Source organism: Chaetomium tenue (genome assembly GCF_020726465.1).
Source record: "Chaetomium tenue strain MPI-SDFR-AT-0079 chromosome Unknown F5144scaffold_6, whole genome shotgun sequence".
In the NCBI taxonomy this organism is placed as follows: Eukaryota; Fungi; Ascomycota; class Sordariomycetes; order Sordariales; family Chaetomiaceae; genus Chaetomium; species Chaetomium tenue.
The window spans coordinates 1,343,096-1,366,584 of record NW_027117334.1 but is presented as its reverse complement, the minus strand read 5'-3'; the positions used below and the strand labels follow the sequence as shown (position 1 = coordinate 1,366,584).

At 56.5% G+C, this 23,489-nt stretch overlaps 7 protein-coding genes across 7 annotated transcripts; 5 read left to right on the top strand and 2 right to left on the bottom strand.

The window, feature by feature from the left end:
* The first annotated feature begins 1,152 nt into the window (after positions 1-1,152).
* On the top strand, positions 1,153-3,502 carry F5144DRAFT_581947 (major facilitator superfamily domain-containing protein). Its single transcript, XM_066789458.1, has 3 exons — positions 1,153-1,894; positions 1,956-1,970; positions 2,068-3,502. Exons 1-3 carry the CDS (start codon positions 1,643-1,645, stop codon positions 3,247-3,249), a joined length of 1,449 nt encoding a protein of 482 aa, XP_066639667.1. The 5' UTR covers positions 1,153-1,642; the 3' UTR covers positions 3,250-3,502.
* A 994-nt stretch (positions 3,503-4,496) lies between these two features.
* On the top strand, positions 4,497-6,186 carry F5144DRAFT_581943 (major facilitator superfamily domain-containing protein). The gene has a single exon (XM_066789457.1). The coding sequence runs from the start codon at positions 4,538-4,540 to the stop codon at positions 5,801-5,803; it is 1,266 nt and encodes a 421-aa protein (XP_066639666.1). The 5' UTR covers positions 4,497-4,537; the 3' UTR covers positions 5,804-6,186.
* Positions 6,187-6,937: 751 nt separating this feature from the next.
* On the bottom strand, positions 6,938-8,624 carry F5144DRAFT_497912 (histidine phosphatase superfamily; the record flags this gene model as incomplete). The annotated part of the gene is made up of 3 exons (XM_066786235.1): positions 6,938-8,090; positions 8,143-8,357; positions 8,556-8,624. The coding sequence occupies 3 exons, from the start codon at positions 8,622-8,624 to the stop codon at positions 6,938-6,940; spliced, it is 1,437 nt and encodes a 478-aa protein (XP_066639665.1).
* Positions 8,625-9,979: 1,355 nt separating this feature from the next.
* On the top strand, positions 9,980-11,636 carry F5144DRAFT_495166 (uncharacterized protein; the record flags this gene model as incomplete). The annotated part of the gene is made up of 4 exons (XM_066786082.1): positions 9,980-10,282; positions 10,422-10,720; positions 10,792-11,023; positions 11,076-11,636. 4 exons carry the CDS (start codon positions 9,980-9,982, stop codon positions 11,634-11,636), a joined length of 1,395 nt encoding a protein of 464 aa, XP_066639664.1.
* A 2,838-nt stretch (positions 11,637-14,474) lies between these two features.
* Positions 14,475-14,827, top strand: F5144DRAFT_496933 (uncharacterized protein; the record flags this gene model as incomplete). The annotated part of the gene is made up of 2 exons (XM_066786176.1): positions 14,475-14,582; positions 14,663-14,827. The coding sequence occupies 2 exons, from the start codon at positions 14,475-14,477 to the stop codon at positions 14,825-14,827; spliced, it is 273 nt and encodes a 90-aa protein (XP_066639663.1).
* A 337-nt stretch (positions 14,828-15,164) lies between these two features.
* Positions 15,165-18,118, bottom strand: F5144DRAFT_346120 (PRMT5 arginine-N-methyltransferase-domain-containing protein). Its single transcript, XM_066784262.1, has 4 exons — positions 17,581-18,118; positions 16,906-17,524; positions 15,426-16,855; positions 15,165-15,361 (listed from the first exon to the last, which is right to left on the bottom strand). The coding sequence occupies exons 1-4, from the start codon at positions 17,713-17,715 to the stop codon at positions 15,182-15,184; spliced, it is 2,364 nt and encodes a 787-aa protein (XP_066639662.1). The 5' UTR covers positions 17,716-18,118; the 3' UTR covers positions 15,165-15,181.
* A 244-nt stretch (positions 18,119-18,362) lies between these two features.
* Positions 18,363-20,713, top strand: F5144DRAFT_605463 (P-loop containing nucleoside triphosphate hydrolase protein; the record flags this gene model as incomplete). Its single annotated transcript, XM_066791429.1, has 2 exons — positions 18,363-20,537; positions 20,597-20,713. The coding sequence occupies 2 exons, from the start codon at positions 18,363-18,365 to the stop codon at positions 20,711-20,713; spliced, it is 2,292 nt and encodes a 763-aa protein (XP_066639661.1).
* Between the last annotated feature and the right edge of the window lie 2,776 nt (positions 20,714-23,489).

Here is a 23,489-nt window from a genome sequence, read left to right as displayed (position 1 = left end):
ACCAAGCTTCCAGTTATATAACACTGATTCAGGACACCCTTCCCGACTCCTTGCTGCCCTCCTTCGGCTAAGGCTTTCCGTCAACTGTAGTTCGTAAGATCCAACCGTCTCCCGAGCGCCTCACCCGGACCAGTTCGACCGGGTGCCCGATTTTCTCTGTCCGACCGGCCGCCTCTCGGGTGCGGTCGTCCACATAGTTGTAAAATGCGTCTAGCTCCTTGGGATCGGTGAAATGGCGGTACGTAGTGGCAATGCTTGTACTGTAATCCTTCTTCTTCATCTCGTGGTGGACGGCTTCAAATTTTTGGATTGATGGCTCGTCGGATCTCGTCATGGTAGCTTGTGAATGAGGCGGAGAACGGCGGTTTGAGTTTGTTTGCCTAATCGTGAAATGTGGCAGAGACGAGAAGCGTACACGGTATAATCATGGCCTTTGTCGGCTCCCAGAAAGCCAGCAAGAATTAGGTTTGCTAGTTTGGAAGGGGTGATGGAGAGTCAAGCGACTAAACATAACATTTCATTTTATTGTCACCAGACAGAATAGAGCTTCATCAACGTACTGTGTGAATATAGTCGGCGTCAGGAGGTATGTACAGTCCCCCAAAAGCTTACCTACCGTAGGCAATAGTTCCAAGCCGCCTCAAAGTGTTCCCGTACTTTTCCCTATGGCCATGCCTACGAATGTCTTTCTTTTAGTTCTTCTAGTCCAAGGCTTCATGGGCACCTACACTTGAAGTTCGGCCTTGTTTGCCCATAGGGTATCGTGATAGATGGAGAAACAGGGGTAGGGGAAGTGGAGGAGACGCCATCAGAGATCTCACTCTCTCGTTGGGCCCGGGGAAAGAGGACCCGGGCCCGTGCATTAATACGAATTCCATCGTTTTTGGTGATAATCCCCGGCGATATAGCGATGCAACATATTAGTTGCAGGATGAAAAATGAAGCTGGTCATGTGGGATGTTGAAATGGTTGTCGACACGGCGGAGTTTGGTGGTGGGGAAGCGGAGTTGCCGTTCCCGGAGACGGTAGATACGGCCCGGCGGTTCATCTTTGGCTGATCTTCGGGATGGGAACAGAGTCCGCCGACCTCGCCAAGCCGCCGTGACGGCCCCGCCTCAGCGCAGGAAGCTTCTTGCGGGCGCGGCAAGGGCCCAGAGTTCCACTTTGGCATCACGGCCGGGAATAAAGCCCCACAACCAACAGCAAAAATGGCACAACGGGTCTGCAAAGTGCAATACGCGGTCTGGCCTTCCAGCCCTCCCAATGCTGTCTCAAACATAGCCCTTGTCAAGCCTTCGGACGAGTACCGGACATGCCTCCCCAGCGCTTGACCGCTTGTGGCATGTCCTATCTGCTCTGCGACCCTGCAGTCCTCCCCGGATGAGCAATTGCTACGCCCTTCACACGTGGGCAGTCAAGAGGGTCGGTCGGAAAGAGGATTCGGACGTCTTGATCGGGGAGCACCGCGCCGCCCCGGAGTTGAGGGTGGGGCGCCAACTGCCATTATATAAAAGCCACCACAACCTTCGCGATAGCTTCACCCGAGAAGACTATTGTCTCCTTAAGTCATGCATGAGCGCCTCCTCGCCTAATTTCACGACCCATTCCATCCCTAGCCAGGTCTAGTCCACCCGAGTCCATTATGGCAACCGCTGCCTCCGATGGCCCGGCCAAGCATGAGCAGCACATCGACTCGGACACCACCAAGAATGGCTGCGAGGACACCGAAAAGGCCGTGCCCCTTGGGGATGCCACCGACGAGGAATCTGGAGCCGGTTCCCCGCAGCCGGACTCGAAACTCCAGCGATGGAATGACACGCCCCTCAACATCTTCCGCTATTTCACCACCATCTACTGCTTCATCCTGATGGGCATGACAGACGGCGCACTCGGTGTATGTTTACCTTCCCCAACCTGAATAACCAACCAGCAACCCTAGCTAACGCTCATCTCAGGCCTTGCTCCCATACGTATGTTTTACTCCCGCCATCATCCCCCCAGCCTATCCCCAAACCTATCCCCAAACTTACCCACCCCTTTCATACCAACTAACACCCCCCCCGGTAGATCGAAGGGTACTACTCCATCAGCTACACGGTCGTCTCACTCGTCTTCCTCTCCCCCTTCGTCGGCTACCTCCTCGCGGCCCTCCTCAACAACCTCATCCACCACCACTTCGGCCAACTGGGCGTGGCCATCCTGGGCCCCGTCTCCCGCCTGATCGGCATCGTCCCGCTCGTCTTCCACCCGCCCTACCCGGCCCTGCCCGTCATCCTCCTCTTCACCGGCTTCGGCAACGGCATCGAGGACTCGGCCTGGAACGCCTGGGTCGGCAACATGCACCGCGCCAACGAGCTGCTGGGCTTCCTGCACGGCGCCTACGGCCTCGGCGCTACCATCGGCCCGCTGATCGCCACGGCGATGGTCACCCGCGCGGGGCTGCCCTGGTATACCTTCTACTATGTCATGATCGGCGCCGACGGGCTGGCGTTGTTCCTGACTGTGCCGGCTTTCTGGCGTGCTACTGCCAAGGTCCATCGCGCTGCTATGCTCGAGGCCAGCAACGGCGCCCCGCGCACCACCACACGCACGGTGCTGCGCTCGCCGGTGGTGTGGCTGGTTGCGCTGTTTTTGTTGGGCTATGTTGGTGCGGAGGTGTCGTTGGGCGGGTGGATCACGACGTTTATGCTGCGCGTGCGGCATGCGCCGCCGTTTATGGCGGGTTTGACGGCGACGTTCTTTTGGTTGGGGTTGACGGTGGGGCGGGTTGTGTTGGGGTTTGTGACGGGCATGATTGGTGAGAAGTTGGCGATTGCTGTTTACTTGTTGTTGTCGGTTGCCCTGCAGTTGCTGTACTGGCTGGTGCCCAACTTTGCCGCCTCGGCGACGTTCGTCACATTTCTGGGTTTCTTCCTCGGCCCGCTGTTTCCAGCTGCCGTCGTCGCTGCTACCAAACTGCTGCCGCGCGATCATCACGTCTCGGCGATCGGGTTTGCTGCGGCGTTTGGTGGCGGTGGTGCCGCGCTGTTCCCGTTTGCTGTTGGCGCTATCGCGCAGAGCAAGGGCGTCGAGGTGCTGCAGCCGGTGGTGCTGGCCATCTTGGTGTTTATCCTGCTGATGTGGCTGCTGTTGCCTGGTGGACTGAGGATGGGCGGGCTGGAGAAGGCAAGAGATAACAATGAGAAGGTTGGTGATGATCTCCGGAAGGGCATGGCTTGGGTTAAGGGGAGGTCGGCGAAGACGGAGTGAGGGTCATCCTCGCGTCGGATTTTAGGTTAGGGCTATGTTAAGTCGGAACAGTGTTGTCGGTTCAAAATACCCGTTTGGAATGAAGAGCTATGTCTTTTGTTTATTTTAGGAAGGATATTTTGTCTATTGCAAGCCAGAACCGACCATAGATAGGCGACAAGTGATATGGTTGCCGTGATCGTCAGAAACAACTAAGAGCAAAGAAAACAACTTTTTTTCCCCTTGTAAATTTTGTAAATTGATGGTATCCGTCTTGTGATTGCTATTCTATTTGGTAGAAATCGACATGTATCTGATCAAGAAAGTTATTCGTTTCCCTTTCTTCCCAATCCTCGCGATGTTTCATCAAAAGTAGAACCAAAATAGGAAATACCGCATAGCCTGCCTGCCTGCCTAAGTGTGCACGGCCCCTTTGGGGTCATCTGCACGGTTGCAGCGCCCCAACGGCGCGGCATTTCGACCCCGAGCACCCCGGAATCCGGGGTCCAGACATGATCACCAACCCACCGCCACTTCCATCATCCAACTCGCGTGCCGTGTTTGTACCTGCGTCTATTGAGAGTTACATTCTGCCGTACTGTGGTAAACATGCGAGCAGCTTACCTCGACCAACCCAATCCGTAACGGTCTCGTAGGCCACCAACCCCGAACCTGACAACAGTCATCCAGCGACCAGGTTCACCCATCCAACCACCCCCCGACAACCCATCACACCGCACACCACCCACCGCCCATCGCCGAGATGCCCTCCCTCCCAACCCGCCGCGCCACTCCCGGCGACAGCGATGACAACGACAACGACGGCCCCGAAGCGACCCCCCTCCTGCGCCCGCGCTCCTCGTCCCCCTCCCCCAGCACGACCTCCACCCTCAGCTCCCTGCACACCAGCAGCAGCAGCAGCAGCAGCACCAGCACCAACACCACCCACAGCCGCCGCACCCACCTCCTCCGTACCACGGCGCTCCTCACCGCGCTGCTCTCCGCCCTCTGCGCCGGCTCCATCACCATCTTCTCGCTGTACGGCCACATCCTACAGCGCCGCCTGCGCTACACCCAGTTCGAGGTCAACGGGCTGGCCTCGGCCGCGTCCGTCGCCATGTATGCGCCCGTGCCCCTGCTCGGCTACCTGTGCGACCGCGCGGGGCCCGCGCCGCTGTCCGTGCTGGCCGCGGCGATGTTTGGCGCGGGGTATGCGGGTGCGGCGGCGGCGTATGCCAGGGCGGAGAAGGCGGTGGCGGCGGGTGGTGGTGGGGGGAGTGGGAAGGCGGCGGATGAGTGGTATCCGTTGATGGTGTTGGCGTTTGTGGCTATTGGTGTGGGGACGTGTTCTATGTATATGGGTGCTGTGGCGACGTGTGCGAAGAACTTTGGGAGGGGGAAGCATAGGGGTTTGGCTGTGGCGTTGCCGATTGCTGCGTTTGGGTTGAGTGGCATGTGGATCAGCCAGCTGGCGAGTCACTTGTTTTTGAACCGGGACTCGAGCGCCGAGGACGGGGAGGTGAGTGTGGTGAAGCTGTTCGTGTTCCTCGCCGTGTTGCATGTGACGGTGGGTATAATCGGGGCGTTTGGGCTCAGGATCGTGGACGAGAATGACATGATCGAGGAAGCCGTCGAGGAGCTGGAGCGGAGCGGCATACTAGATGGCAGCGCCATGTTTACGCCTGGGAGAACAGAGCATAACTACGGCGCGATGGAGCGCGGCGACCCCTTCGACGAGCTCGAGGACGTCAAGGACCCTGCAGAGGAAGAAGCCCGGTTGAAGAAGCAGTGGGTACTCAACGCCGAAACGCGCCGGTTCCTCACCGACCACACCATGTGGTGTTTCGCTCTCGGCTTCTTCTTCATGATCGGCCCTGGCGAAGCCTTCCTCAACAACATGGGCACCGTCATCAAGACCCTGTACCCGCCAACCCTCCACTACGAAGGCAAGCCCACCTCAGCCGCGACGCACGTCTCCATCGTCGCCATCACCAGCACCGCCGTGCGCCTCCTCACCGGCACCCTCACCGACCTTCTCGCGCCCAGCCCCAAGGCCCAGCACGTGCAAATCACCACCACTGCGCGGCGCCTGCTCCCCGCTCGGGGCTTCTCCATCTCGCGCGTCTCCTTCCTCCTCTTCTTCGCCGCCCTGCTGTCCCTCGGCCTGGCGGGGCTCGCATCGGGCCTCGTCCAGGGCCACGGCGACCGCTTCTGGATCGTGTCGGGCCTCGTCGGCGGCGGGTATGGCGCCGTCTTCAGCCTGACCCCGATCATCATCACCGTCATCTGGGGCGTCGAGAACTTCGCCACCAACTGGGGCATCGTCGCCATGTTCCCCGCCCTCGGCGCCACCCTCTGGGGCCTGGTCTACTCGGCCGTCTACCAGGCGGCAGCGAAGCGCGGCGCGTGGTCGCCTGGGGAGGGTGGCGGTGGTGAAGATAACTTGTGTTACGGCGAGGAGTGCTACGCACCTGCTTTTTGGGCTATGGCTGCCAGTGTGTGGGTTGCGTGTGGGTTGGTGCTGTGGGCGTGGAAGGGGAAGGGTGGATGGTCGCAGAGGGGCATTGTGGTGTAGATGGATGGTAGGGGTGGTGCGTGCTTGAGATTGGATGTTGGCTTGTGTCATCTGCATTGGCTGGCGTTTTGGAATTGGCTTGGGTTTCTTTTTGAAGACTGCAATAGTTGTGCTTGGTTGACCTGGTTATCAGAGGCATTGTTCAGCATTAGATGGTGCTGCTTTTACATACTATCGCGACAGAACAGCGCCTGGCTTTCATATGTCATTTTGTTGGCTGTAAATAGTCAAAAGGTTTCATAAACTTGCATCAATATATACAACTGGACTTTCGCCCAGCACATAGTTACTGTTATTTCCCTGAGGTTTGGGTTTCGTGAGCCTTTCCTTCCAACCGCTTCCACCACATCACCGCCCATACTCCAACCAGTGCTCCATCAACCCTACCCCCCTTACCCACCCCTCCAGTTCTTCAATCCCCCCTTTATCACCATCCCATCTCCCTATTCCCCTAACCCACCCACCCAGTCTCCTCCCCCAACCCAAAAGCTACCTACCCCAACCCACCCACCTTACCCCAAAATTACCCCAACTCCCAAGCACTTACCCCAACAACCAACCCCAACTCGTACCACCAACACCCACCCACCAACACCGCCCCCGACCGGCCTCGCCGTGACCGTGCCACATGGCGACGTTAGAAACGTCGGGACAACTCCTTCGTATCACTTCCTTTGCGGCACGGCGCCGGTCCCGTGGTACGAAGCCACGCCCTAGCTGCGCATCCGGGTGGCGAGAGCAGCGGGGTGAGGATCGTAAGTGAGGGGCCACCGCAGTCTAGATTCTCTCAACCTTTGGTCAGGGGGGGAGACGGGACATCTCATATTATGGAGGGCTACGACGAGTGTGATAGACAGACGCAGCGGGCCCGCGTTCGCAGAGAATGTACCAGGGCGTGGTGTCGGGTTAATTACCCCTTGCCAGCGATAAGAGCGTATATTCACTTATGAATACTGCCTAGGTAGACTACGAAATGAGACTGAATAACATCGGGTCGAGAACGAATGACCATCCCATAGCCCTGGCCCAAACCCCCGTTAAGTCTATCAACGACAGAACATTATCATTACCATTCATTATGTACCCCTTCCAAGTCTAGCACAATCTCCACCCCCCACTTCCCCCAGCGTAGACTCACGTCAGTAACCCAACAAGTGCTAGAACGACGGCCACTGCGAGCAACGTGCTTGCAGATCCGAGCAGCACGGCAAGCAGGTGGTGGTGGTGTTCGTCGTGGGGCATGGCGGCGCCCTGGCAGAAAAAGACCGAGTCGGTGCTCTCACACGCATGGCACCAGGTCGTCGCATTGGCGATGCCGATGGTTGACATGATCGCGTTGAACTGCTTGAAGGGGATTGAAGTTTGGGTGTTGCCAAAGAGAGGGCAGGGGGTATATTTGTCGGCGGCGCTGCCGTTGTTGTGGTTCTGGTAGAGGAAACGGACGTAAAGCTTGTCGGCGGAGGGGTAGGGTGGGTTATCGTTGCTATTGTAGGTTGGGCGCGGGGCGCACAGGGACTCCTGATGAGGAGGGGACTGCATGGAGTAGGCCCCAAGGCTCTTCTGGTCGGAGGTGGTTGTGGGGTCGCTGTACAGACCACGGCGGGTTTTGGCGCCGTAGGGCCCCGGTGTCTCGCCGTACGAGCCGGTCTGGCTGTACGCATCATCGTTGTTAGAGGGATCGGAGCCATAGGCATCAGAGCCGGTGGGAGATTCGGTCTCGTAAGGATCAACCGACTCGTCGACGGAGAACAGCTCGAATGTCAACGTCGCGCCAGGTTCAGGGAGCTGCGAAAACAAGTCGCGAGATGGCCCGGCATTGAGGTCCGCCAGAGCAAAGAAACTCAGGAAAGGTTCGTGCGAAGTGAAGGCAAGGTTCAGCTTGTTCCGCTCGCCGCGGGTCTCAATGTTTTCGGCAAACAGGGCCGCGACCCTGGATGCAAGCGTGCGGCCGGCGATAGTCGAGGTCGAGCCGTTCTGGGCGTTCTCCGAGTAACCATGTTTGAGTGACTGCTCCTGCCACGCAAGGTGGCGTAAGGTCTCTAGGTCATCCGGGGTTATGGCTGACCGTGAGCTGTTCTCATGGGTCCAACGGTAGGTGGCGTAGTTGTACAATTCGTGGGCGTTGTAGAAGCTAGCCTGTGAACGGGGGAATGCCTCGCAGAATAATTTGTCCCAGAGCCGGCTGTAGAATAATCTGCTACCTTGGTGGAGCGAGTTGGCCATGCTGTTGTTGGAAAACCCAAGCATCGACTGTTCATGCTTGCGGCATAGACCATGACCATGAGCCCTATAACAAATTTAGTGAACGGCGCTCTGAGATGACGTCGCCCCAAACATACCAGATCGAGTCCGGGTCGCGGTCTGGGGCGATAGTTCTGATGTTAGGGTATTGGTATCCGCCCAAGGGGTAATTCAAGACCGTGCCATCGGACATCCAGTTATGGCTAGGGACGTCGGAGTCGCATGACACGTGTGGGAATGGAGGGTAGAGGCCTTGAATAAAAGCGATGGCGCTTGCAGACGAGCGGCGGTCGGTGGACGACTCCACATGGACCTGGGAGTTATCTATGGTTTTAGACTTGATGCCTACGATACCGACGTGGTGGTCATGGCGAGAGGGGCGCAGGTATCGGTCTCGGAAAGCAGCGCCCTTCTCGTACATCCGGTTCGCCCCAAAGGGGGTGAGGGCCGGATCTGATAAGACGAGCGGCGTGTGGTCACCGTGCAGAACCTAGGAAGCCGATGACCACACATGCTCATTACTCGGCCCGGCTAAGGCAGTCGACGCTAGCAGCGCCAGGACAGTTGACAGGGCAACCATGGCTGTGGCGGCCAGGTTAATGCGATGGAGAGGTCTCAATGGAGGATGATAGCGAGAGTATGTGTATAAAATACAGAGACAATATGAACGAGTGTAATTTGGGATGTAAGCGAGTAGATGTCGAGGAACAGTGTCAGACCCTACAGATTCGGTGCTCATAAATCGCATCTGCTCTTTCTCACAATTCGACGGATCGCTATTACCCACCAAGTGCCTATCCGATCAAATATTGGAAAGAATTTTCGGGTACTCGTTATTCGCACCTACCTGTCATTTCTCAAATTCTGATGCTTGCTCGTAGTTTCGTAACAGGAAGGCGCTTCCATGGCCAAAGCTGCGAATCCATGTTAGGCACCAGCGAGTGCCCTGGAGTGTTGGAGATGTTGCCCACGGGTACTGTGTGCATTCGATTCAGGATCAAACTCCTGAGCTTTGTAATTGCTCATGAACGCCACGGGAGGGAAGTTGCTGCATCGGCGATATCATCACCGTCTTGGTTGGCAAGTGGGTCTGCTTCCGACAAGGATCATGAAGTGGAGCTACATAGCCTCATAGCGAATGCGAGCCCCATGAACTTGAGTGACTTTGAGGGCCGAGATCCAGCATCGGTTTCCTTCCATCCTGCTTGCAGAACACCCGGAAATCCAAAACTATCATGCGTAACTCCAGCCTTTGAGCTCAAATCGGTATTTGACAATACTTAGAATGGCATCGTGCGACTGGAGACCCCCACGGATCACCCGCAAACCAAGCAACTCATTGATCGACGCAGTTGTCTCTGGACGGTGTGGTCTGTTGGGCCTCACCCCAGAGCTTTTTCGCCGTTGTTGGTTCTCTCGATTGCATCCTAGTCGGTGAGAGCAACGAAACGGCTTTCACGACGCCGATCTCTAATCTGCCCGGACGAAACTGCCGACGCGAAGCAATTCGGGTGCGACCCGGTTGTTTACAGGAAACGTTGGCAATTGTCTTTTTCTTTCAGCTGGGCCAGGCAGAAAGAAGTAGGCAAGGGGCAAAGTTGAGCACTCCTGCATCGCGTGCTGGCTGCCGAGTGCTTTTTTGTGCCCAAATGGGCTGTTGTGCAGCCTGAACAGCTCCACACACATCAGCAACTTGGCAGCCGCAGCACTGGACCATCCGGTGACAACCGTGCCGCCAACGGCACCGTACCGGCGAGTCGGGGGGTGATGGTCTCCGTCGTCAACTTTTGAAACCGCCCTAATGGCAGTTGGCTTTTGGATCAAATCAAGCTGAGTGCGCAATGCGGTCGCAGAAGTCTCAGCCCGACCCGACCCCGGTTATTGGTGCGATTGCCGCTTTTGGACCAATTCAGTTCAAGCGGCTGCGGGCAGCGGATGACAGGGCCATTGAGTTGCCGAGATGGCGGCGGTCTGTCTCAACAAACATGTCTTAAAAGTCTGGGGGGTAGACCGGTACTTCGTAGAGGAGCCTTCTCCTCAGGGGGAAGTGGCTGTCGCTTGTTCCTGCAGAAGACCAAGACGAGTTTCGAGAACAGCGCCGTGCCGCCTCCGGACCCCAACCTGACGGAGTGGCTGGTTCTCGCCTGCGTCAAGCACAGTAAGAGTGAGGCGCGTATTGTCGAGTCTGGAAAACCCCCGGGCTGCACAGCTTTCGAGCCCACGGAGATTGCGCCGTTGGTTCGAACTTTGAACTTTCCGGATTTCCTTTCGTTGTTTCCGTTTCATCCCATTCTCCTCCAGCCCGCGTCCAATAATTTTCCCGAGGCCAGCAACTTCTGGATTGTGGTGCTGGTGCTTTAACTAGCGGTGACGGTAGCCCGATGCACACGACGGCTCAACCATGACGGTCGTCGGCGCCTTGACAACGACATTTCGGGCACCGTCAAGTTGCACAACCGACTCTCCACAGCTGTACCAAGTCTGGTCCGAAAAGGAATCGCATTATGTCGAGGGACCTCTTTTCACCCAGGATTCCGGTTGCTTCCCCAGTGGTTACGATCCTGCGCCGACGAATTACTACTCGCCCGGCTGGTGTCCGTACGGGTACACAACCGGCTGCTCAAGCCTTGCATCCACCGGCACCGTAACGGAGACCGCCGTCATCTGCTGTCCGACGTAGGTCAACCCGCTCGCGAACCTGCTGCATGGTATGAGAACAGCGAGCTAAACGTTTGGGTATCTTACAGTAACTTCGACTACACTTGCCAAGCTTCCCCTTCATCTGGGCAATCTCTGATAGAATGCACGACAGCATGGTCAGCCGCGGAGGTTGTGCTTCAGGGGGTGACGGTGGTGACAGACGGAGAGGTCGGCACCACAACAGTGGTTACGGAACCATCGAATACCATCACAGCCCACGGCATCCAGGTCCGCTTCAAATCGACCGATCCGACGCCGGTACCGGTAATCGATGACCCTGTGAGTGCGCTGCAACCTGGAGGGATATTGTTCATCTAACTCACCTCAAAAGGGCTTCTTAGTCATAAGCCGTACGCCGGGGCCTCCAATATCCATTCCGACTGAACTTCCCGCGCCCACCCGACCCCTCCCCCCGCCCTCAAACGGCGTCAGCACTTCCGCAGCGATTGGCATTGGAGTCGGCTCCGCGATAGCAGCTCTCCTCATCGCCGGCGCGATAGGGCTTTTCTTCTTTCTGCGGTGGCGGAGGAAAAAGAGGCCCAGCAGCAGAAGATCCTCTATCCCCCCTCCAGTACCGCCGAAGGAACTATCGGCGTCACCGCTCCCTTACCGCACGGTACCACCGCCCTTCGAGCTCTCGAACGAGGCGGCCTCGCCGCGGCGAACCTCGACGTCCACTTCGAAACGACATCTATCGATGTCACCTGGCTTCGAAACGACACCGGCCTTGGGGGCGTCTCGAGAGAGTGTGGTGCCGGGGGGGTATCTGGCGGTCGAGCTGGAAGCGCCCAGCGAAGCGTCGTTGCGGGATAGAGCGTCTCCCGAGTCGGAGAGCAGCGGGTGGACGGATAGGCAGGCTCGGGGCGGGACTATGCCGATGCCTTGGATTTAATATAAGGGTGCAGACGCACCGGGGTTGGTTGGGACTCGGCCTGGTTTGCCGGCCCGTGGTGGCGGGTTTTTGCTTCACCCGATCTTCGGGCCGGGCCGGTACGATCATCAGCCCGCCGCCAGGCACGGCCGGGGGCGACCGCAACAGACTGCGGTTGACGAAGCGGATCTCTTGATTTTATGAGTCTGATTGGCATCGACTGCGAGCCTGGACTCTGGTTTTCATACGATACCCCACCTGCACATACGCTCACATATTTATTTGCATTATTATACCAGACACAACCGGCCACGAGGAGTAGTAGAGCATGGATGGGCTCACTTTGGCAGTGGACTGGATGCCCTTCACAGGATACGTTTCTTGGATTTTACAGTTAGCAATTTGGCTTGGATAGACGGATCTGGGAGGAGTGATTGATCTTGTACGCTATTTTGGGTTGGGATTTATACTTCATGTAATGACGCTCGCTACATTATTTACTGTACAATACGCAGAGACCTGCATTTTCAATGATTGCGAGAATACAAGTAACGTATATTATAAGCGAATGACCCATATAAGCGAGTGACCCACTTTCTACGCGACGCGATACCTTTGCACCCAACATCAATTTCCTCAACCATCTGAGATGCCACCTACTTTAAGAGAAGACCGGATAGTCTTGGTCCTCGAAGCTCTTCAGAACGACAAGAATCTGACCGAACGAGCCGCAGCTAAGATATATGGCGTCGACCGTAGAACCCTAGGTCGTCGTCGCGCCGGCAAGCCTGCACGACGCGATATGCCAGTCAACTCGCGTAAGCTCACAGATCTCGAAGAGCGTACGATAGTTCAGTATATACTTGAACTGGATGCGCGCGCATTTCCCCCTAGACTGCGTGGTGTGGAAGATATGGCCAACCACCTGCTCCGCGAACGCGATGCGCCCCCTGTCGGCAAGCTCTGGGCCCACAACTTCGTCAAACGCCAGCCACAGCTCCGTACACGTCGTACACGTAGATACGATTACCAGAGGGCCAAGTGCGAAGATCCAAAGGTTATTGGCGATTGGTTTACGCTTGTGCGGAATGTGAAGGCCAAGTACGGTATCCTAGACGACGATGTCTATAACTTCGACGAGACTGGGTTTATGATGGGTATGATCTTCCCAGGTATGGTAGTTACGACCTCAGATGGCCGTGGCAAGGCAAAGCTAGCCCAGCCTGGTAATCGCGAATGGGCGACTGTGATCCAGGGGGTTAACGCCCTTGGCTGGGCCATCCCTCCATTCATCATCCTGGCCGCGCAATACCACCTCGCCAACTGGTACCGCGAGTGCAATCTACCACTCGACTGGCGCATTGCGACTACCGACAATGGCTGGACTACCAATGCAGTTGGCCTTGAGTGGATCAAGCACTTCGACTACCATACGGCGCCCCGGACAAAGGGTATATACCGGTTGTTGATTCTCGACGGCCACGAAAGCCACCACTCCACCGAGTTCGAGCTCTACTGCCGGGACAACAAGATCATCACACTCTGCATGCCTGCACACTCCTCCCACAAGTGCCAGCCACTTGATGTTGGCTGCTTCGGGCCACTGAAACAGGCATACGGTCGCCTGATCGAGGAGCTGATGCGCGCACACTTCAACCATATCACCAAGCTCGAGTTCCTTTGTGCCTTTCGCGAAGCCTTCTTTGCTTCCATGACAGAGAGGAATATCCAGGGCGGCTTTGCAGGAGCTGGCATCGTACCATTCGATCCAGAGAGGGTGCTTTCTAAGCTGGATGTCAAGCTTCATACACCAACACCCCCAAACTCCCGGCCTGGTACTGCACAACCTTGGGTCTCTAAGACCCCGTATAATGCCCAGGAAACCCACTCGCAGTCAGACTTCATCAAGACCCGGATTGCCAGCCATCAAAATAGCTCCCCAGCTTCGGTGTTAGTTGCAGTTGACCAGCTTGCCAAAGGTACAACGGCTGTAATGCACCAAGTGGCTCTTCTTCAATCAGAGGTCTCTTCGCTCCGTAAGGCCAACGAAGCACTAAGCAAGCGCCGGAAAGCCAAAAGAACACGTATACAGCTTGGAGGGGCACTTACTGTACAAGATGCACAGGATCTACTGGACCAGAGGGATGTGGGTAAGGGGGCACTGCAGGAAACACAGCCGGATAGTAGTGGTACAGGGGGGGCTCGTACGAAGGTTCGGCGCTGTGGTACATGTGGCAAGCCTGGCCATAATGCGCGCACTTGCCAGGAGGCTGTAGAAGTCGCTGATACAGCTATTTCCGATGTAATTGTAGTTAGTTCCTAGGGCTGTTGTATTGTAATTGTAGATAGTTGTTGCAAGGTAGTGGAGACTGGGTCACTCGCTTATATGGGTCATTCGCTTATAATATACGTTAATAGTTGGAAGAGGAAATTAATTAGTTATTTCGGTCTTCTCATCCTCATCTGCTGGCTGCTGAAGTTTCGACAGCTGCCAACCATTGCTGCCAGCTGCATCGCCCAGCCAGCTTTGCCTGCCCGCTGTTGCATCTGCCAAGCCAAAAATTCCCAGCCCATCAACTGCCAGCTCCATCGACCACAACTCCGCGCGCCGCGTCTAGTTCAGCCCTTGCGACAGACCCAAGAACAACGACAACAGCATCGCCATTCGAGACCGCCTTGCCACCCAATCCGCGCGGCCATCACGAGCGGTGTCTTGATCCCCAGTAATCACACGGCAGATCAGACCAGGTCTGCAACTGACGACCCAACCCGCCCCGCCGACAACCACCCAGTCCCCGCCCACACCATCCATCCTATCTTCAGCCTCCTATAAGAACGACCGAGATAAAAACCGCAGCCATGAGTTTCGTCCCCGTCAACCCGCGGCCCTTTCTACAGGACCTGGTCAACAAGGACGTGGTGGTGCGTCTCAAGTGGGGCGAGACCGAGTACAAGGGGAGACTGGTGGTGCGTACAACCCAGAGATAGCCTATCCCGGGACTTACTTGGTTTTATTTTCTGGATACTAACGGGACCTCGCTTGACAGAGCATCGACAGCTACATGAACATCCAGTTGAGCAACACGGAGGAGTTCATCGACCGCAAGTTCACGGGGGCGCTGGGACAGGTGCTGATACGCTGCAACAACGTGCTGTACGTGACGGCGGCCACGGACAAGGAAGGGGACCGGGATACCAAGATGGAGGGTTGAGATAGAGAACTATGACGAAGGAAGGAAGGATGTCGCGGCAAATGTGGAGGGAGCAGGCTTTAGGGGTTTTATCACGGAATTGGATGGCATTGCTGCCCGAGGCCTCTTCGCGAAAGGGATACGAGAAGGGAGCTGATGGCGTACATGTCCGACGGCACAGCGTCGAGGGAGCACTCAGGAATATGATGGGGGGAGAGAGAAAGAGATGTGTGCAAAGCAAGCAAGCAGTGTTGCGGCATGGGTTACTTCTCCACGCCGTCGTTCAGCATGCGACGAGAGGTTGGCGTCCCTTAGAGCCATCAAGCATCCAGGGACGCTAACAATCCTCACTAGGCCGACCTGAAATTTGAGCCTCTACATCAAACAGGCAACCTTGCGGCTGCTGTGCAGATCCGACGTCCCAACCTTGATCCGCGTGTTCGGGCCCACCCAAGCATACACCTCCACCAGCCACTCGTACCACACCTTGGTGTCGTCCGTCTGCCGCCACATGCTGACCTCGAGTTCGGTATCCTGCGGGAAGTAGAGCGGCTTCTATGATGACATGACACGTTAGCAAACAACTTCACCTCGACACATTGGGAAAGCGAGGGCGTACCTTAAGCGGGAAGAAAATAGGGAACCACGAGATCATGTCCCTGCTCTTGCGATCAATCTGATCCGGCAGGATGCTGATCTCGACAGGCTCCTTGCCCTCTCCAGTCTGCGACGCGTACAACACCGACTCGAAGAAGCCCGCCAGCCCGTGGATGACGCCGCGCGTGGGACACACGAACGTCAGGTGGCAATGCCGCGCGTTGTGCTCGTTGGTCCCGCTCGTGCCGGACATGCTGCCGACGCCGCCCATGACATACTTGGCTGCTTTGCCGTGCACCGCCGCGAACTCGTCTGCGCGGAGGATGTCGATGGGGTGTACGAACTCCCATGCCTGTTGGAACCGCGGGTGATCGGGGACCTTCTGCGCCACGAAGTCGAGGGCGAAGAGGCGGACGACCCAGGGGGTTTCGAAAGCATTGGGGTCGCCGGAAACGCGCGAGCTGATATCGGCGAAGAGGCGGGGCGTAGAGATGGGGCTGAGATGGGCGGTGTACGAGTGCGGAATGGAGATGCCGTGGGGACGTGCGAGATGGTTCTGGATGCCATCAAGGCACTCGGGCGACAGCTCATTGTCACCAAACGAGCCGAGCAACTCCGTCACAAGGATGTCCACCTTGCCGATGACGTCCTCCCTGTCCTTGAGGCGCGGGCCCTCCCAACCGCGCATGTCGGTCTTGACAAGGGTCACCTTGTTGTCCCATTCCACCTTGTTCTTTCGAAGAAGGTAAACATAGGCATCCTGGTTCTTCTCGAGGGCCCAGATCTGGATGGGCGTGCCAGTGCTCTCAGCAGCACGCAACGCACGCGACACTAGAGGCCCACGTCCAGCACCAGCGACGGTGACCACAAGCTCGGGGCTAGAAGGATTTTCCGGGGTTGCTGTCGATGTTGGCTTCTTTAACTCCCTCCACTCGATCATGGCCTCGGTTATGGCCTTTTCATACTGGTCGTATTTGACCGGGTCGCCCTCAAACACCTCGTAGGTTGCGGACTCGAGGTTGTCGGCCAACGGCTGCAAAGGCGGCTGCAGCCAATCCTGGAAGCTTGTGAGGGCTGGTGTCTCCATTGCTGAAAAGGGAGGCTGCTGGCGCTCAAGGTACCTCATGTACCCCACGTGTGGGTTCATGAGTGAATTCCGGTTCACCTTGAGAGCCTTGTTGGCCTCGGCGAGCGATGGGAATTCGCTGTCGGCCTTACCCGGGGCGTTTTCGAACTCCTCTGGGCTGGGGCCAACGTCGATAAGCATCAGCCATGGGATGCTTCTCAAGCGCATGTAGCGGTCGATCAGGTCCTGATGGTGTCTGCTGAGCGATGGATGCCCAGCACGATTAGCCTGGAAGATCTCTTGGCTGATGGTCAAGTAGTGCAGCGGCTCGGCAAACCACCGTTCCTGGAGAGTCTTTTCGGGAACTCGCCGAGGGATTCGGATAGCTATGGACGAGTTAATATTTGAGTATTTGGATGGGGCTGACGAAGCTTACCAACAAACAACCGCATCGAGTAGCTGCACACGGATCTGATGGTGTTCCAGGAGTCCCAGGCACCGAACAAGTCGACCTCCTTCTTATCATCTCCTTCCGAGCTGCTGCCGGGGTTGAAGATGGACGAAAGTGTTTCCACCTTCTCCTCTAGACCAGGCTCCCGGTACATAGGCATGTGGATGATAATGTTGGCCCGGTTGGCCACGTGCATTGCCTCCCGGATCGCGCGGGCATACTGGGCGATGCCACGGCTGCTGTCATCTTGTCTTGGGCCAGGGATAACGATCGTCCTCGCGCCGCAGAAGTTGGCATACGCGGCCTCAAGATTCAGGACCTGGCGCGAGATGCTTGAGATATGCGGGTCAGGGGAGCACAAGTCGATCCAAGGGCTGGAATACAGGGCGAGGGAGCCGAGATAGTTGCTGGGGAACAAGGCAGTGTCCTTGTCAGTCAGAGTCGGCACAACAGGTCCCGGTAGAGACGGGTTGGGTTGCTGGCTTGCCGCGGTCCCCTGTTGTTGTTGGGCCCACTGCTCTCGCTCCTTAAGGTACTCCCTAAGCAGGCCCACAACCCGGTCCTGGAAATACTGATTGGTGATGGGAGCAGTGACGAAGCGGAACTGTATTGGGTCAGCGTTGGCCTTGCATTTACTTGTGGTGTTGCACTTGGACTTACTCCACTGTTCAGGACCTGCGTGTATTGGTCGTCCGTGAGCGCCTCCTTCCGAGCCGAATCATGTTGCCCAATATAAAACACGGGCCGGCTCTCGAAGCTCTCCGATTCGGGATCGAGGCTCGAGTGTGAAGACATATTGACGATGCCCGGGTCCTTCGAGAAAAAAGACGAGGTATCGGTCAAGAAAATTATTGTTACTCCAAGAGGGAAGGACCGTATGGCGGGGCACACAAGCGGGGAGACCGGGGGGTATCGAAAAACTAAAACGGGACAATTCAACTCTGAAATATACCCATGGTGGATACAGAAAAGAAAGGACTTGTTTGGTGAGGAATCACAGGATCCAGGGTCCTGCTCTTTGTACGGCGTCGTGCAAACGTATGATTCCCAACAGCAGGACCCGGTCTCACTATTAGGTTCCTCTCACCTCAGCAACCAACTAAGTAAACCCAACCCACTGTAGATTTTCTTCAGGGTCTTGCTGTGGCTCTACTTGTGGAGTGCGGGGTCTGGTTGCCCTCGTCTAATTGATCATGAGAGTGTTATGCAATTATCGGATACACAATGCCCGCCTTCTGGTGCTTGTGATCACATTCACCCCTAAGTGCTTATCGTTAGACACCCCACCTAAAAGTTTGGCCCAATCTGGCAGCCGCAGCCTCTCTAGAACAGAAAAAAAGCTGCAGCCTCGCGACCACAAAGGGAAGCAGCGATCATCAATCGCGTTACTCAGTCACGCTTGCTCATCAAGAATCACTACTCGCGGAATTTCCACCGCAATCATGAGTGATTCAACCAAGAACCTTAAGCGATCAAGTGCCGAGAGGGAGGGAGTTCAGGTCCACAAACGAGTAAAGACTGACGGCGACGCGAAGATGGATACGAAACCGAACCCCTACCTGGCGCATTACAATGACAACGAGGTTGTTGCGTCGCCTCTCGATGAATTTGAGCGCCATAAAACGACGGCGCTGCAGGCGGCCAAGGCCGAGTCCGAAGACAACAACCCGTGGACTGGCAAACCGCACTCGCAGCAGTACTTCGGTATCCTCAAGACACGCCGCGACTTGCCTGTGCACAAGCAACGTCAAGAGTTCCTCGACATGTACCACAAAACTCAAATTCTTGTCTTTGTCGGTGAAACCGGTTCCGGTAAAACGACGCAGATCCCCCAGTACGTTCTTTACGACGAGTTGCCACACGAGACCGGCAAGCTCATCGCCTGCACGCAGCCGAGGAGAGTGGCGGCCATGTCAGTCGCCCAGCGTGTCGCCAACGAGCTCGATGTGGACCTTGGCGAGGAGGTCGGCTACAGCATCCGTTTCGAGAACAGGACGGGGCCGAAAACGCTCTTGAAGTACATGACAGACGGTCAGCTACTGCGGGAAGCGATGCACGACCACGACATGTCGCGGTACGGCTGTATCATTCTCGACGAAGCTCACGAGCGTACCCTCGCGACCGACATTCTCATGGCGCTGCTCAAGCAGATCGCCGAGCGGAGAAAAGACTTGAAGATCATTGTCATGTCGGCTACTCTCGATGCCCAGAAGTTCCAGACCTACTTCTTCAACGCGCCGTTGCTCGCGGTACCGGGCCGGACGTATCCTGTCGAGATTTTCTATACCTCTGAGCCGGAGCGGGATTATGTCGAGGCTGCCGTAAGGACGGTGCTGCAGATTCACGCGAGCGAGCCCGAGGGCGACATCTTGTTGTTCCTGACAGGCGAGGAGGAAATCGAAGACGCCTGCCGCCGCATCGGCCTCGAGGTCGATGAGATGATTCGGGAGTCGGATGCAGGGCCCATGGCAGTCTACCCGCTGTACGGTACCCTACCGCCTCACCAGCAACAGCGCATCTTCGACAAAGCCCCGGCAGCCGTCCGGAAGGGTGGCCGCCCAGGCCGGAAGTGTATCGTGTCGACAAACATTGCGGAAACTAGTTTGACAATTGACGGTATCGTCTACGTCGTGGACCCCGGTTTCAGCAAGCAAAAGATCTACAACCCTCGCACAAGGGTGGAGTCGCTCCTCGTCTCCCCCATCTCCAAGGCATCGGCGCAGCAGCGTGCTGGTCGTGCCGGTCGTACAAGGCCTGGCAAATGTTTCAGGCTATACACGGAAAACGCGTTCAAAAAGGAGCTCATCGAACAGACGTATCCCGAAATTCTACGCTCCAACCTGGCCAACACGGTCCTCGAGCTGAAGAAACTTGGCGTTCAAGACTTGGTGCACTTTGATCTCATGGACCCGCCGGCCCCCGAAACTATGATGCGCGCTCTCGAAGAGCTCAACTACCTCGCCTGCCTCGACGACGACGGCGAGCTGACCACCCTAGGTGGCTTGGCATCCGAGTTCCCGCTCGACCCAGCCCTAGCTGTCATGCTGATATCATCTCCGGAATTCTACTGCTCCAACGAGATCCTCTCCATCACCTCCCTCCTTTCCGTTCCACAAATATGGGTGCGCCCCAACAACGCGCGCAAGCGCGCCGATGAGATGAAACAGATGTTCGCTCACCCCGACGGCGATCACCTGACTCTACTCAACGCTTACCATGCGTACAAGGCCGCCGAGCAGGCCGGCGACGACGTCAAGAAGTGGTGCCACGAGCACTTCCTATCTTTCCGGCATCTGTCCAGCGCGGACAACGTGCGCGCTCAGCTGAAGCGCATCATGGAAACGCACGATATCGAGTTGGTTAGCACACCATTCCAGGATAAAGACTACTACACCAACATCCGGCGGGCTCTGCTTGCAGGCTTCTTCATGCAGGTCGCCATGCGTGAGAGCTCAACGTCGAAAGTGTACAAGACGGTGAAGGATGACCAGCTTGTCATGATTCACCCGGGCACCGTCGTCTCGACCCCGTACGACTGGGTTGTATATAACGAATTCGTACTCACGACCAAGCAGTACGTGAGGACGGTGACGAATATTAGGGCCGAATGGCTTCTTGTGAGTTTCCCCACCAACCTTTTCTCCGGTGTAGGAATAATGGTGCTAACTACGCCCAGGAAATCGCCCCCACCTACTACGACGTCGACACCTTCGAGAAGGGGGAGATCAAGTCGGCTCTCACCCGCATCACCGAGAAGATTCGCCGCCGTCAGGCCATGAAGGGTGGTCGTTGAAGATCTACTAGCTGCTGATGGATGTTATGTGCCGGCCATACGGGGAAGAGGGAAGTGGGAAATGGAAAATGGGACGATATGTGTCATTTTCGCGGGCTGTGTAGACGGTAACGGCGTATCACTAGACCTGCAATTTTGGCGCGGCTCTGGGGAATAAATCTATACCAAATTGGGCTTCACTTTCAGACCGATCAAGCAACGATACGAGAGCGGGCCTTTGCTTGACCCCATCAAACGCAGCCTCTGTCCACTGGCATCTTACACGGGACGCAACCGCCCAAGTTCTATAGTTGTATCACATACAGATGCTGCCCAAGTCGCGTGATCGAATGTCAGGTCTGGTCGGGCAACGGCGGACTCGAGGAGCCCCTGAAAGCCCAACCAGGCCCCAAGGCGTCGTTTGACTGTTATTAATGGCCGCGCGGCATGAATGATGAAACACGGGCACGACCAGGTCCCATCATCGGGCATGAGAGAGGAGAGAGTGGTGCTATGCCGGCAGGGTTCTTGGTGATATCCTACTGGGACAGGGCCCTTTGCTAGCCCAGTAGCAGGAGCCCTATACAGCAAAGCTAGACTGGCAATGGTCCCACTGATAGCCCACAGTCTCTCCCCCCTAGCTTTAGGAACTACTGGCGCGCGAATCGCGATATTCCCCGGCCGGGGCGGATCGTTCCGGCCTCGATCCTTGACCCCCAGCCTGTGTCATATACCTACCCAATTTACAGCAAAGGCACCCTGATGAAACGCTACGACGCTGGCCTAATGCGTCTGCTACGGGGAACTGAAAGCGCGCGGGACGAGAGTTCACGGTCCCGAAATGGAAACGGGCTACTCGACATGAGTCATAGAATTGACGTAAAGAGAGCCCGTCTGGTTAGCTGGAGCCTCGTCATCACCAGAGAGCCATGCGTTGCACTCTAGAGAGTAGGATGCATTCAGCTATCACTGTGCTCCAAGCACATGCAATGTGTCGATGGCAGCCCCTCTAAAGTGGCCCCATCGAGCCACCCAAGAGGTTCATTTGGGCTGGCGAGTGATATCCCAGAGGGGTGGGGGGTAGTATCAGTGGCGTTTCGATGCCGGCTCTGGTATGGCTGTTGGTGATTGGCCCTCCAACATGACACAACGTTCGTCATCTACCCCCGATGCTGCTGCGTCTGCGGGCGGGAGGAGAGCTCATTTCCAGCTTGCTTTCTTTCACCTAGAGGGGCGTCAGGCTGCAGGGACATAGCATGGGGGGGGAGCGGAGCCGGTGGAATCTTCAGGCCGGTAGATAGTGTGATACCACGACCACGAGGCCCACGACACGGCAGTTCCGTTGTGGTGTTGATGCGATGGTACTTTGCCATTTGAGCAAGAATCTTGCAGGTCGGCCGGAGATAGGCCACGAGCAAAAATACGAGTTTCCTTCTGAAAAGAGTAAGTGTTTGATATGTCAGAGGCCAAGATATAGAGATGCGTATGAAAATTCATGTGTTAATTATCCGGGGGGTCGAGGAGTGGCCGACTGTGGTGGTTACACAACATCATAAAATGCGGTATGGGGTTACAAATGTCATTGCTGGCCACTTTGTTCCACAACCGCGATGCGGGATGCTGGAGGTTGACCGATGGTGAAAGTTGATTCGACTGTTGAGATGGTGCTACTTGGAGGGTTGAGGTTGAAGGTGAGTGTTCGGTGTGGTGGAAGGTGGAGTGATGGAAATGTTGTTTGTATTAACAGTTACGGGATACAGTGTTATTTGATACAAATACGCACTATATGGATCATTCAAGGACCCCACTGACCTCCGGTTTTTATCCACCAGTGCTCCACTGTCACCCTGGGCTCCTCCTTCCCTTCCATGCGACGACAACAGTCTCACTAGGCCTAGGCTGCTACCGCAATTTGAAGCCGCGTGAGGGACAGTTCCTTCCCTCCGCGGGAGGAGGTTTGCGTTTTTCAGGGCAGTGCGAACCGGTCCATTTCTTCTTCAAATCTCGAATATTGGATCGACTGGGCACAACATGGTGTGGTCAACCAGTTTGTGCAACCCTCGGCTCCGGGTCTAGCTCACGCGGGCCGTCTTAGGTGCAGCTCTTGCCGCGTCGTGGGCGATTTTCCCCCTTCTCTGGCGACCAATGCTACACATCCCGCGGGAGTCGTTCCCGGCTGGTCTTTTTCAGCGCCGCCCTGTCACTGCAGTGGTGTTGCAATGGGTACATATAGCAGGGCCGGTAACATGCCGGAAGCCCCTATTCGCCCTTATCAGATCAGCCCCCGACAGCAACAACTTTGGGAAAGCACCTCACCTTGAGCCGCCGGGCTCAGAAGGGTTGCGATTGGGTTGCTCATTCTCGCACCTTGGGTCGACCAGCCGCGTCAAGGAACCTCGCAGATGGCTGCCGTGCACCCTCGAGAAGGTAGTGCGCTCATAGCATGCCACCCTCCCAAAAAGCTTGGAGGTGGCTGGTCCCAAGGATCCCGGCTCCCGTACCCAGGGGCTCAGAGACTTTTATTACCGTAGTAGTAGAAACCGCTGACAGTCTCGAACGGGCCATTTCACGACATGCCAGATCAAATTGCGGCATGTCGCAACCCCGGCCATCCCCCCTGTACTTCCCGGTTTGGTCATGGAAGCCGCCGGCAGCTCTCCGGAAGCTTGGCCGGGAGATCTGTGCAGTTCAATGCACCACAAACCTCCCAGGGTCCTGGCCACCTCGTGTATAAAGCAACATCTCGCCATCCTCCTCGACCTCATCAGCTTCCCCTGCTTCGTACGGGCAAATCCTT